Here is a 15105-nt window from a genome sequence, read left to right as displayed (position 1 = left end):
CTTGTTTATTTCTTTTTATTTTTTTTCAAAGATATCAACATAATTTTATTGTGCAAATAATATTTAAAAAATAATGATACCCATAAAATATATATACTGTTTTGCTTTCAAGGGCAACAAACTCATTTTATTGTGATAACAAAAAGTGTGATAACCGATTTATGACCCATCAATTTTGTAACGTTTAATGGATCCCCTGAAAATAATAGTTTTACCTTCCATTGCAAGTTTTGTTAGTTTTTATAGAAGGGCAAAAGCATGATTTCAATATTCAAATGGACAGGGAAAAATCTCTTGGGTCACTTAGTTTTATTGATGCCTTTCAGTTTTTTTTTTATAATTGTTAGTTTTTTTAAAACATATAAACACAGTGAAAACAATAATTTTAAAATTTTGTAGGGGTCTCAACTATCTCTTTAAACAATTTATGTTCCTTTAGAATTTATGTAAAGATTTCTTAAATATCAGTTCTTTTTTTTAAGGTTTAATCAACCCTTCAAAAATCTGAACAATTTTTTCAACAAAAAAATTATAATTGATTTATAGTGGCTAATTAAAGATTAATAATTGTGAAAATTAATTCTTATTAAGATTATAATAAATTCTTTTTGATTGCGGATAGAAAAGGGGAAAAATTCATATGTAATTGACTTAGGAAGAGTAATGAAGAAAATTGGGTTTGTTTAGCCAAGACAAGATAAAAATAAATAAATAAATAAAAATAGCGATTGGGTCTATTGAAGTGCACTTTTTTATTTATTTCAGCTTTATACTCTATCCTGAATGATTCCTGCGAGCAAGCTTATGAAAATGCTTTTTTTTTTCGTTTTTCGATAAACCAAGCAATTGCAAGCGGCTAGTTACAAACAACAAACAATACAATAATGAAGTAGAACAAAGACACATTTGGTTGTAAATTCCAATGTGGCAGATTAAAGGCATATATCTGCACGGCCAAAACAATATTCCAAGTCACACACTCCCATAATCCACACTTTTCTCTTAGGAGAATTCACTTCAACTATTCATGTCAAATAAATAATACAATTTTTTTTTTAGTTGAAGGGAAATATCTAAATACATGTCTTAAAAAAAAAAGGTTGAAAGAAAAGTTCATGTAGTATTTTTATTATATATAAAAAATTAACATCCTCTTCCTCATCTCATTTTTAGTATTTCCTTCTCATTTTATGCTTTTGTTTTCCTATCAAATTTGATAGTTGTTTTTTTAATTACTATTGTTTTTACTTCATAAAAAAATTTAAATTGATATATTTTCTAGTTTCATCCTTCAACATTAAATTAGTTGGGAATTGAGCTTGTTGATTAAGCTCGAATCTAGGATTTTACAAGTTACAATTTTGAGAGATTAACCCAGGTTTAAGAGATTTATCCGGGTTAGCTTGGTTTTTTTTCTCTTTTTTAAGTTTTTTTTTTCAGTTTCATCATTCATCATTTATTTAATTGAAGATTGGACTCCGTTATTTTTTTTATTTTCTATTGGGTTTCTCATAGATTTTGAAAATAAACAGTGTTATCTCACTCTTCAACATTAATTGGATTGTTTGATGATTAAGTTTTATAGTTTTATTCAATTTGCGTTCGACGAAGTTACCTCAGTAACATAACTAGGTTACAAATTTTGCATGCTTACCTGGGTGGACTCGGGTCACGGGTTTTTTTTATCTGTTTTGGATTATATTTTTTATTCAATTTATTCCTTCAATATTTTATTTAGAATTGAGTTTTGGATTTTTTTTTCATTGTACTTTCTACGGGGTTATCGTTTTCTCAATTAGTTTTTTATTCATTATTAGAGAAGATCCTTCAACATTTAATTTTTTAAAAAAAAATTATTTTTTTAATTTCATCCTTTAACATTTGATTGATTGAGAATTGGTCTTTGTGTTTTTCTTTTTCGCTTTCCTTTCTATGAAGTTATCTCAATCTTATACCCATTATCATAGGATTAACGGGTTAACCTAGTTTAACTTCATGATTTTATTCAATTTACTTCTGACAAGTTTATACCTCAGTGTTACGACCAAGTCGCAGATTTGACATGCTAATCTGGATGAGCTCGAGTCGAGTTTTCTTACTTGTTTTCCATTGTCAATTTTTTTCATTTTATTTACCTTTTTTTTTTTAGCTAAGACTATAAAATTCAATCGATTCAATGATGCAATTTTTTTTATTTTTTAGAAATAATTTCATCGATTTAATATTTTTTTTATAAAAAAAAATTAGATTAGCTCATGGCCGCGCGAACCGCTAGTCTGCCTCTAATAAGTATTTGGAGTGTTATAGCGATTGTTTTTCAAGTATTTTTTTGCTTAGAAATACATGAAAATATTTTTTTTATTTTTAAAATTTTATTTTTGATATTAATATATTAAAATAATCTAAAAAAATAATTTTTTAAAAAAATTAATTTTAGCCGCCCTTGTCTAGGCCGCAATGTCATACAAGGGATACGAACAGCTTAAAGGTAGCCTTATCCATCTACCATACTACGTGATGAACGTAGAGATAGGTTTCGGTAATGGTTGTTTGCTAGTCTAATAATAGCCTTTATAATGATTAACAAAGTAATTAATAGATTCTGAACATTAATAAGATCGAGACAAGAAAAATAAGACCCAAAAAAAAGTCTTAATTATGAATTTAAGTAAAACTATAACATAACAAGAACAAATTTTTGTAAATATATCAATTTATATGTAGATAGTTAATTTAGAATTTATTTTAAATACAGAGCTAATAAAAAAAAATCACAATTACTCAGAAAAAAAAATAAACAAATTTGCTTATAAATTATTGCACTAGGTACTAGCTCTAAATTGTTATTACTTAGGTTAAAGTCTCTCTAATCATGAATCCTACACATCAAACATATATCATGGATCCGAGTTGAGTTAAGCAATCTTGAACTCATCTCCTCCTAAATCATACAAAGAACTTATTTTTGTAGGAGTTCTTGGACTATAAGCTGATCTCTTCTTCTTCAACTTTCAAAGCCCAATAACCCATTACAGAAACACTCAAAGTTTATTGAAATTTGCTTCACATTTCATGTAATAAATTTTCTTGTGATCTGTTTTTAAATGGCCTATCATGGATAGGTAATGACGTAGCTTGTGGTTAGTGGTAAGATAGGATGGATGGGTTCGACTGGTTCCATGACATAGCTAAACCTATGCTATGATTCTTAGACCAGGTGAGATCTCCTTAATGATTTTGGCATTTGATTGACTGTGGGTGTCTGAGAGACAGAGAGAGCAAGTGATTTTATTTTAGGGTTCCAGGGGCTTTGCTAAGTGGTTTATGAGTCATTTGGCAGCTTGCCTCCGCGATCTGGGAGAAGAGCAGAAGGAAGAAATTGCGTGGGGTCTAAAGAGGAGAGACCTCAACTCCTTGTGGGTGGTCCTAAAACTGGAAGAGCCAAAAATTCCAGGAAACTTTGTAAAGGGCTCATCAGAGAATGATAAGAATATCCAGGATCAACATTAGTCATTAATGATTAGAAGAATCATATTATCACTAAAGAAGGAGGTGGATGGGTGTACAAGGAAAGTCGTGGAATGTGAAAGAGGAGATGGGATGATAAGGAATTCAGAGAAAAAAAAACTTCAGGAAACAGAGCTATCTAAATTGTGAAGGTGGATTGCTTGATATTAGATTATGCAAATGAGGTGTTTGATAAAAAGCCTAAAAGGAATGATTTATGGAACATCATACTTGTCATAGAGAGAAGATAAAATGTTTTAAAGCAATCCAAAACCTGTCACATGTTGTTCTTTAAGCAAATCCTGTTACATTCACACCATCATTTCCTATTTGTCTCTTCATTATTTTTACACCACTATTTTGTAACTCAATATCACCATACACACAATCAAATAACAAGAAAAATATGAAGAAAAAAGATGTTAAGAATATAGGAAAAAAGATCACACGAATCGGTTAAATGGCTTTCGCGTGGCAGGCATCGAGACGGTTGAATCCACACTCAAGTTTCCTATGGATTGAAGTGACTGATGCCTATCTAAACCCCTTTGAGAACTTGAATCCTTGCTAGTGAAGGAGCCTTTGTTCCACTTGAAAGACCCAATGCCCTGTGTAAGAGGGAATGACAGTCTCCTCTTTTCACTGGTTGGGGTCCCTGGAAACCTCTCCTTGGGATTGCTATTAGCTCTTTCTTTGGCTTTGGCTGAAACTGTAGGGCTCATGTAGTTTGGCACTGAAAATGGTGGGCAGCTCATGAGGCTATCGTCATCCTTCAATGGCAAGTTAAAAGGAGAATTTGCTGCACTGGCTCTTGCCATTGAATATTTTGACAAGCTAGGGCTGTTGGCTTGTGGTGTTCTATGTAGAGGAGTTCGCGCTTGTCTCGTTGGCACAAAAGCAGTTGATTTTGAGGATCTCGGTGTTGGAGTATCCATATTATCAAACCCAAAATGTTGTTGCTTGTGGCTCCTGGATGGGGGCCTAGGGCTAGCCTTCATATCGGAACGTGGCCTTGGTGGTGTAAGTTGAAAATTCCTCAAGGCTTGGCTTTCAGGAGGATTAGTTGGAGGTAGCTGACGCTCTAACCAGTTCCACCACCATGGAAACCCATTGGAACGGATATCCATTAGAGCTGACTGAGCAGATTTTGGAGTGGCTTTCCACAGCTATAGCAAAATAGAAAAACAAATATATTAAGATGTTTTCCTTTTCTGTTAATCAATAATAGGTTTCAAAGTGGTATTGATCATGATGGTTTCACTTAGCACCCAGGAAGATGCAGGCAATAAGCTAATACTGCTACATCAAGGGGTAGGTGCAAGTCGTGCATAGGGTGATAACTTTGGGTTTTGAAGTTCATATATCATGAACAATTGTGTCTCCAGCTCATGGGAAATTTCATCCCTGATAGCTTATCTTGCAACTGTTCTATCATTTGCTTCTCAGGCAGTTGGATTAAATCTTTTAAAACAACTTCCAATCTACTAACTACATAATTCTAGTGCTTACAATGAGATCTTGAAATATTAACTCAAACAGGAAATGTCAAATCACCTAAAGAGTATGTTAAAGCAAAAACTCATTTTGCTGCAAAATTGAAATATGATTGTAGCTAAGAAGAAAAGGAAAGAAAGAATGAGCTAGAATGCCACTTTTAGGAGGTATAAGGGATAATTTAGTGCAATTACCTGGTGGGAATATGCATAAGCCATGGCTCTTTCTCTCTTGACGACTGCCTCCACCCTTTTCTGCAACCTTGCGTCAATTTCCTCCTTTGTCAGCACGCTGTCATCCCAGTCTTCGTTATTACCTGCCTCAGACTATACCAATATCCCCAGTAATTATCTCTACTTTGTAGAAGTACAGAACATCATTAATTGACAGACACGGTAGTAACAAATATTTTGATTTAGATCCCAGTACATATGCGACAAAAGGATTGTAGTTGTCAAGTTAAACTTTATTTTTTATCAACCACCTTTTGCTGTGAGCATTGGCAAGTTAAATACATACTTTAGTATTATTCCCGATGGACAACCTAGTGACTAAGATTTGGTATTCCCAATGGACAAACCTAGTGACTAAGATTTGGCATTTCTACATGGGGGTTTGAGGTTCAAATCCTGGGAGGGACGGGGAGAGGGCTAGCCTTCATTTAGCATCCCAACTGCCCATGGCCTATTGAACCTTTGTTGGACCGAAAGAAAAGGATGTGCCTTAGCACCTTTATGAGTGAGAAATTCTAAGATGTTTACTCTAAAGGAGCCATGCATTGCTTAAAAGGATAATTCTCAACTTGTTCCATGGAAATACCATGGCCTGAGGAAAAAACAGGGACTCTGTTTTGGTTACCAACAAACTGGCACCGAGACACGTTGCATAAGAACAAGGCAGAGACCAAAACCATGAACTTGAAATGGGAGGCCAAATCATAAATTGCAGAGGTAGTTCGGTAAGTTATTTTTAACCCAGACCAAATTGTACACCTCAACACATTGATTGATCTAGGCTCTCAGACATATAGATATTTAATGGAAAGGAACATAACCACGAGCAAAAAATGGACTTACCAACTGGCCCCATTTGCCCAAGGTACTATCCACTTCTTTATCATTTCTGTTTTGAGCTTGACGTCGTGCTTGGTTTTCTAACATCTGGATCCTCCGAGACTGAATCTGAGACTGGACCCGCACCAAGAGCTGCATGTGTTTCATCGCATTCATTGTCTGCCGCTTCACATTCTGTCCTCTTATCACTCCTTGAAGCCTCACAAGACCCTTCAGTGCTCTGAAGCTCCTCCTTGCCTTCATGACAAGTACTGTATAGTATTAGTTTGACAGTAGTCCAAAATTAATGAAGAGCACAAGAATCCTATGGAATTGCCCATTTGGGATATTGGGATTGCCTATAATGTTAGATTTGGGATATTTAGAAGCAAAGGCATCCACAACCATTGGCCAGAAAATTGGCAAAAGAGACGGCACAAAAGCAGCTAAAAATAATTTGCAGGATTCGGGATAAAAATCCCACTCTGGCCATCTATAGCACCACAAATATCAATGACAGACATTTTTGCTTTGTGGTGCATCTTGATAGCCAAATTTCTTGTTATTTGTCTTGCATCAGTTTCCTATATTATGCAAGCTATGAGTGAAGAGAATCTTACAACATAGCCTCTATAGGCTGCTTGGATCTTGGTAGCCGAAGCATGATGGTTTCTTAGAGTTGGTTCTGGTCTGTAATATATCTCCTTATGGCGTTGAGCATTCCTAGGAGAAGCTGCTCTAGGGGAAGCAACCCTTGGAGATGCCGCTCTAGGGGAAACAGCTCTTGGAGTAGCAGCTCTTGGAGAGGTGACTCTTTGAGAAGCAACCCTCGGAGAATCGGCTCTTGGAGGCACAAAAGGTGGTGTTGTCAGTTCCTCAGGAGGCGTTGGAGGCCTGAAAATTAATTTATTCTCTCTTTCAGCCTCATCCAAAATTTTCTCAATACTGCTTGGTTCTCTAAACAGGGGAATGAATGAAGTGGTCTCTCCATGTCTTAGTTTTCCAAGACCCTTCTTCTTCTTTTCTTTCGTGCTTCTCTTATCTGATTCCTGCAATGTAATTAACAGTAAAGAAGATAAGTCTACAATTCTGCAAGCAGTTTTCAAGTACATATTGTGCACAAAGAAGCAAAGAATGAACAAGAAGAAGAAGGCCATATAAAAACTAATAGAGAAAACGACAAGAAAATCTAAGACGCCAAGTATGAACAACAAATATTAAATGTCAGGAAACAGGTTATCTAATTCTCTTCCTATACAATAGAGACGTATAGAAGGCCATGAGCAAGCAAAAAATGAAAGCAACCTTGTACATGTTCTGCTTCCTCACGCATCTGGACAACTTTCATCTTAATTTTTTCAATCCTCCCAAGCTCCACTAATGTATTACATTTTTATAAGCATCAAAAACAAAAATTTCAATTTAGCAGGAATCACTTGACTTTTAGGATAACTTATCAGGCCAGAAAATTAGAAGATTACTGAATTACAATTACACTTCTAGCCACCATAATAACAACCTTAATTCATTTTCCTCTAAAGATTGAGAAAGATGGTCTGATTAATCAAACGTAAAGAACCCGACAAAGCACATTTGAGGTCGGTAAAACTCATTTTGATAGAAGCTGATTTCAAATTTAGCATCAGGAATAGCAACTTACACTAGCTAGTTTGTCCTTGGAGTGGGGTGAAAAGACCCTCTTGATTGCTGAAAACCAACTCCCTTTCTTTCCCATGTTCCTAGCATTACTGTCTCCACCTAGACGGGGAAATAAATCGTCACAATTAACTGCCTGCAGGTCCAAATAAATCTGTCTTTACCTGTGTAAGCATGTATTGGGTTACAAATCTATACATATCACATCACAATCAAAATATTAATGCAAGGCAAACAACTTTAACCAGTAAAAGAAAAATTTAGGTGGAATTACTCAGATATGAAGCTTATTAGCATGTAGTTAGTTGACTACAAGCCATTGACAGACTACACTGCAAGAAAATATGAGTTGAAATACTACCAGCTAAACACATGAAGATCGATATACTCATCTTCCCAACTTCCAGATTTATAACAGCTAGATGGTCTTAACCAAGGAAGAACAAGGTAAAAGAAACTCCATTTGGGACAGAAAATAACAAATAATCACAACAACTGCAGTCAACTAGTTTGATGAAAAATCCCAGCATGTAATTAGTTGAAGAATTCACATACTGACATACACTCAGTCCAGATACAGATAAATAAGAAGCAAAATACAGGAATCTTCAAATTAGACTCAGATCATTTGTGCCAAAGAACAAAGACATCCTCCATGTTTTCATGTCACAATTAAATAAGTGGATATGCTTCAACTTGTTTGTCAATTAAGGGATAAACTTAGAGGTCAAAAGGTGGTCATAGATACAAACACACGCAAAATTGCCAAAGCAAAAACTATTTCCCAGAACACCCATCAAAGATGCTTATATTTTTTTTTTAAGAATAAAAAAATCAGAGAAACAAATCCCTTGTACAAGGTTGTGTATCCAAAACCAGGAAAGGAAAACAGCCAAATTGTGGAACCACGCCAGATTCGAGAGAGAGAGAGAGAGAGAGAGAGGGCTTGCGGGGGCTTGTGACTATAGTTATGAGACATCCCTTTTCTTAGGTGCTAAATTACCACACAATTCACCAAGATAAATAATTGTTTATAGTTTTAAAGATAATCAAAACCCTTCAAGAAAACAAAACCTGACACTTGAAAGACAAAGGGAGAGATCCCAAGACAAAAGGAATTTAGTAAGAAAAATCACCTTAAGATCACCACCAGTACCAATTCTACAAAAAGGAGAAAATCTTCACCTTTTAAACCACCACACAACCCCTTACATCTCCATAGAATAAACACAATTAACAAGCAACAAAAAAAATCATATGATCATGAAAAAAACAAATACAATTCACACACCCCCCAACAAAAGAAAGAAAAAAGCTTACATGAACAGAAGAATTCACAGAGAAACTAAAATCATGTGTTGAAACATACCTTATAATTAAAGAAAACCCAGTTTTGCAAAGACCTTGAAAAACAAAAAAAAGGCTGTTCAGAAACAAGAGTAGAAAAGATGCAGCAGCAGCAGCAGCCAGAGAAGACTATCTCTTTTTCTAGCCACCCTCATACAACATCTTGATTCTGCTTTTTTCTACAGAAATCTTTTCACATATATAATATAAACATATATTTCTTTAGTATCTGCTTAAGTGTCTCTCTCTCTTTCTTTTTTGCTTCTTCGAATCAGGTTCTTGGTGCTTGCTTGTAAGAATTTTCAACTTTTCTTTACCACCTTTCACCTTTTGTTGGATTTATAATTCTTTTTCTTTTTGGCTAGATGATCATGATTATGAAAGAGAGAGAGGGAGAGGGGTAAGAGTTGGCCGCTTTCTCACTCAATGTGGCCAGCAACTTCAACAAACATTACTTATATGGGAAGACTATTTTGGACAGCAACAATCCCCACACGGATTAAAACAGTTTGGTTTGGTACTCTCTGTAACATTTGTTTGTTTCTTTGATCAGTACTATGATCATTACACATTATTATCTTCCATTGCACTAGTAGATTATAGTTAGATAGATGCTTGTATAGATAGTCAGATCTTAATTATTATTTTGCTCTTGATGGGGATGTTACAAAGGTTTTAAACCTGCCGGCTCTATGAACCTGGTCAAGAGTTAGATGAAATAATCTAGAATTAAGTGGTTTTATTTAAAAATAAATAAATGATATCATTTTTTAATAAAAATTAAAAATTAAATTAATAAATTGAATCACTCGGGTTTAACTGAATAAACTCTCACCCGAGTTTTTTAAAAGGGTGTTTAGTTTAGAGGTGTAATGGTTTTTTTTTTAAAATATAACTTTTTTAAAACACAAACTAAACCTTCAAAAACTAAAAATACATGCTTAACCACCTTCAAATCAAATACTCTCTGAAACTTAATTCAAATTAACTAAGTTATAAGTCAAACATTTTAATGACTAAACAATTATAAATTTGAAGTTTTAAAAAAATATTTTAAAAAATAATATAAATTATATTTTAAAATTTTACTTAAGTTTTTAAATTAAATTAATTTTTTTTAATATGATATTAAAGTTTTAATAATTAAATATATTTAAAAATTTTAAAAATATTATAAAAAATAAAATAAATCATATATTAAAACTTCCCTTAACTATTTAAATTTGTAAATTAAATTATTTAAATTATTTATTTATTTATTTATTTTTAAACGTTGGTTGATATAATAATAATAATAATATATTCAGTGAAGAATTTATTTGTTAGACAAGGTAGGTTGTCATTTTGTTGCAGACAGCCCGCTTCACTCCAGGACGTGTGTTACACTTTGCAACTTGGAAGTAGATGAGTACCCCGTACTATCCCTTTGTCCCCCCTCCAAAAAAATAAAAGTCAAATGTTTTATTTTATTTTTTCAGAGTCGGAAAAAAATAAAACAAGATTTAACTAATTTGTTGAGAATGGAATAGATTAAATATATTTTTTTCTAAATTTAAAGTTTTGTTGTTTTTCATATGGGATTAATATTTTTGGAGGATAGGTAGGAGTGGGGTGAGGATTCGAAAAACTATGAGAGGCAAACATTATAAAAAAAAAAAAAAATGGAATATTAAAGATGGCTATATTTAATATTTCAAAAAAATCAAGAGAGGCAACGCCCTCTTTACTATATATAACTCCACGCTTGAACTTAATCTCTCTTAAACGAATGCTTAAGTTAGATTTGAGTCTAAGTTATTCATGTAAAAACATGATTTTCATGAAATAAATGACACTTTGATTTTTAAATTAATATTTAAATTTAGTTTATCAAGTGATAAATATATTTAAAATTAAGATTATAAAAAACAAAGTTTAGTTATGTAGAGAAAAGCTCTTTATGTTCTCTTTGTGTTGTTGAGATGAAAAGATATGCTCCCTCTTTTTTGCCAAACTTGAAAATATATAGTCTACCTCGAAAAATATCTGGAAAATATCTATAGTGGCTTACCATGAAAGATGATATTTTCCATTGTGATAGCTCTAGCTGAAGTTGTAGCTTGTATAACTCGACATAGTTGTAATTCAAAAATATAAAAGAATCAATTCATGCAATTAAAAAAAAAAAAAAACAAGAGAGAAAATGAAAGTAGAGAGAAAGAATAATGAGCTTGTTGGGCTCTGCCAAAAAGACCCAACAATTACAAGGTAGCTCGGTCAGGTAAAGAACTTGTCGAGTTACAGGGTAGCTTAGTTGGGCTGATTCTTTCATGCTCCCTCCTCACCCCTCCCCCCCCCCCCCCCCCCCGCCCAAAAAAAAAAAAAAAAACTTGGGTTTGAGTAGTGTTATGTTGGCGTTTCTCAAGTTGTCTCCTAACCTATATGGGTAGCACAATATGATTGGCGTTCCCATAGACGACGCCAATGATAATACATATCCATGTTTGTCTATAGTAAGGTCTTTAAAAGATATTATCCCAACTGATATAGGTTCAACCACATAGTGAGTTTTTTCTTTGAAAATTTATCTCTTGAAAAAAGAGGGAGGCCATTGTCTCCTAAATGATGAGAAATAGTGATATCATCATAGCCTTTCTCGAAGTAAAGCTTGGGCAGCGCATCATGGCTAACATCCCCACAGATAACGTCGATGATAATATATGTTTAAATCCGTATGTAGTAGGCTCCTGAAATATATTGTCTCAACTAATATGAGTTCAAACACGTAGTGTTTTTACCCTTGAAAATACATCTCTTAATGAAAGAGAAGATCTTTGTGTTATATAAAGAATTAAAACTCTCGTCTTCTAGCCAATAGAGATAGCTGCATCATCATATATATATATCAATCTTTTAATAAATTAGGGACAACACTTGATTATGAAATTTAAAACTAAATAAATATTTTCCCGGCTAGTCGAAACCAACTACTTAAAGGTGTATATATTTGCTATTGTAACGATGCTAAAAGAAGAAAATAAAATTCAAGTTTCAAAGAGCTCTTCACAGCTTCTCTGGTCTTCTTGGAAACGCTGCAATGCTCATATGAATTGGAAGAGTCAATTCGGTGAATTTTCGATGGGGTTGACAAATGTCAATTCAATAAGTTCATCAACTATTATTTGTTTCTATTTTTATGGTCTATGCAAAGGACAGATGGCCAAGTCTTTCTCATTTTCCGGTGGTGGATATTATTTTTAAAGTATTTTTTATATAAAATATATTAAAATTATTTTTTTATTTTTTTAAAATTATTTTTGACATTAATATATCAAAATTATCTGAAAATTTAGACTAAAATATTGGTTAACAGTATAATTATCGTTTTTTTTTTTTTTAATAATTGATCTCCCTTTGATTTTATTGCTTGACTTGGTAATTAATACAATCAAACAAAGATTGAGTAGAGACATAAAATTCTTCACCAAAATTCAAGTTAGGGTTCTGTTTTGTTGTTATCCTTGACCACAACACAATTGTTTTTTGGTTCGAGACTTTCTAGCTAGACTAAGTCATTTGTGCTTAACATTTGGTCTCCGCAGACCCCATCTCAGCCACTCTTTAACGTTAGGTGTTCTTCGAGAAATTCTTGTCTTCTATTTTGAACACAACATTATGCCCATCTGCCTTCAACAAGTTATTATAAATAATTAAGAATATTTATGAGCTTCAATCCATAATATAATTATGTATGTTTATTTTTCTGTTTTAAAAAGGCTTTTAAAATAGTTTGATTTTTTTTACTTCAAATTAATTTATTTTATGTTTTAAAAAATAAAATAATATTATTTTAATATATTTGTAAATAAAAAATTAAAAATAATAATTAACACACTATTAAAAACCCAGAAAAAAAAAAAAAAACAGGGGACAGAAGCAAGCAAGAGAATGTGGAGATTTGACAGAAAAATAATAATATACATAGACATGCTAATTTTCTAAATCCCTATCACATTCATATATGATAACATGACATAATGTGTCATGTCATTGGTTTGTATTTATGATATTCAGCCATTTCATCAAAATAAAATATTTTTTAATAACAATATATGAAAAAAAAACTAAAATTATAAAAAAAATTAAAACTAAAAAAATTCAAAAATTCTTAAAAATAATTTTTGAACATAAAACAAATATACTCTTAAAATATGGATATAGAATTAAGTTTCCACCATGTCCTAATATATGGGTTAATTGCTTAATTATAAATACCTTTATTTTCTCTGTGTCCTTTTCCCATAGTTGTAAAATGGTGACCTGGAACTTGGCCGACATGTTTTTGTCAAAAAATAAATATTATTTTAATTTTTTAAATAATAAATTTAAACCGAATTAATCATCTTAGATATGAAACTTGTATTGAATACACTTGGGAGTTGAATTTAATAACTCTGCTCTTCCCCACTTGGGTTTTGGGTAAATCATCAATTTGTCACCCCAATATTGAATAAAGGTTAAATAGAAATTAAAAAACAATTAGCGACGCTCCTCAAATGGAGCGTGCAAAATGTGTCATGATTATAAAGGAAAAGACTAAAAGTGACCCTTAAACAGACTCCCCTTAAAGAGCATGATTTATTGCTTTCTTATCAGTTTCGGAGCGTGTCTTTTACCTTCTATGTGTTGCAGTGGGGACACAACAAAAATAAAGGCAACCAAGAGGATGATTTGGAATGCGGTAGCTATTAAATTTTAAAGTATTTTTTTTTGTAAAAATATATTAAAATAATATTTTTTTAATTTTTAAAAAATTATTTTTAACATCAATACATCAAAACAATCTAAAAACATAAAAAAAATTAAATTTAAACTAAAAAAATTTAAAATTTCATAGAACGCAGTTTGCATCGCGTTCCTAAACTATAACTAAATGTGTTTGGATTGCAATTTTATAGGGATTTTAAAAAAAAATATAATTTTTTTAATTTTAAATTATAATTTTTTATATTTTTAAACTATTTTATGTGATAATATTAAAAATAAAAAAATATTTTAAAAACAATCTATACCACTTAATAGAGCATAGAAGGTATCTTATACCGTGTCACCAGGCAATGACATCTTGGACTAGGACAGTGGACCCATTGACAATGATATAGAATCCATGTGATATTAGCCATTGGATCAGAATATCATATGGGGTCTGAAAAGCTGCTATCGTACACGCTTGAAAATGATCCATGTAACATCAGCCATTCGATCAGAATATCTTTGTGGGCCCGCAAGAGTATTGTAATTTTGCAGACATGGGTTGCAGAATGCGTTGTGATCACTCATTGTTGTCCCATCTACACACCCTGTCTTTGCACGTGAGAGCAAGAAAATCATGGTATTTTCAAGATACATGGGATGGGACATGGAGCTACAGAATTCCCCCATTTGTTTTGTACACTATTAAGCTGGTTGGATTTGGATGATCCAACACATCAACATGTGGCCAGATTAATTTCGACAAATCCGAGTCATGTTAAGTTTAAAGAACTTTTTTAAAAATATATATCTAAAATGATATCATTTTATTATTTAAAACAAATTAAAGATCAGCAAAAAAAAACTAAAAAATCAGTTAAACTGAGAAAATAAAAAAATAACCAAAAAAATCAAACCATTAAAAAAAACAATTAAATCAATTATAATATTTAAAAAACCGACCATTTTAGTTTTGGTTTCATAAATCTAAAACTAAAGACCAAGTCGAACTAAAATTTTAATAGCCGAACTAAACCGAAAAAACTGAGTAAACCGAAACCAAACCCATTAGAAATTACAAAAAAACCTCAAAAAACAATATAGTTTTTTGTTTTTAATATAAAATAACCGAACCAAAAACCAACCAAAACCAGTCGGTTTGAAACGGTTTCTGTTTTTTTTTTAAATTGGCTTGATTATTTTTTTTAGATAAAAACCAAAGAACTAAAAAATAATCACTCCTAAAAAACACAGCTAAAACAAATTTTTTAGAGCCAAGTTGACTCAATAACTAATAGTCTCAAGTATTTATTTATGT

General features: G+C 32.2%; 1 protein-coding gene across 2 annotated transcripts; it reads right to left on the bottom strand.

Annotated features, from left to right (window-relative positions):
• Positions 1-3744: 3744 nt before the first annotated feature.
• LOC112325277 (protein IQ-DOMAIN 13) lies at positions 3745-9555 on the bottom strand. Of its 2 annotated transcripts, none has more exons than XM_024591300.2 (6): positions 9079-9555; positions 7714-7811; positions 6674-7102; positions 6078-6311; positions 5196-5327; positions 3745-4673 (listed from the first exon to the last, which is right to left on the bottom strand). In XM_024591300.2, exons 2-6 carry the CDS (start codon positions 7786-7788, stop codon positions 3951-3953), a joined length of 1593 nt encoding a protein of 530 aa, XP_024447068.1. In that variant the 5' UTR covers positions 7789-7811; positions 9079-9555; the 3' UTR covers positions 3745-3950. The 2 variants fall into 2 exon arrangements, with proteins under 2 accessions (XP_024447068.1, XP_024447067.1); XM_024591299.2 differs by having other exon boundaries at positions 7714-7873; positions 9079-9549.
• Between the last annotated feature and the right edge of the window lie 5550 nt (positions 9556-15105).

This window comes from Populus trichocarpa, chromosome 19, assembly GCF_000002775.5.
Source record: "Populus trichocarpa isolate Nisqually-1 chromosome 19, P.trichocarpa_v4.1, whole genome shotgun sequence".
Classification (NCBI taxonomy): Eukaryota; Viridiplantae; Streptophyta; class Magnoliopsida; order Malpighiales; family Salicaceae; genus Populus; species Populus trichocarpa.
The sequence above is the reverse complement of the archived record's forward strand: the minus strand, read 5'-3'. Positions and strand labels throughout refer to the sequence as shown.

Excerpts from the sequence above, each read along its gene's own strand:
- LOC112325277 (XM_024591300.2), bottom strand. The coding sequence starts at position 7,788 with ATGGGAAAGAAAGGGAGTTGGTTTTCAGCAATCAAGAGGGTCTTTTCA. Across the intron at positions 6,312-6,673 it reads CAGCCTATAGAGGCTATGTT|GCAAGGAGGAGCTTCAGAGC; the intron begins GTAAGATTCTCT and ends CTTGTCATGAAG. Across the intron at positions 5,328-6,077 it reads TGGGCAAATGGGGCCAGTTG|TCTGAGGCAGGTAATAACGA; the intron begins GTAAGTCCATTT and ends ATATTGGTATAG.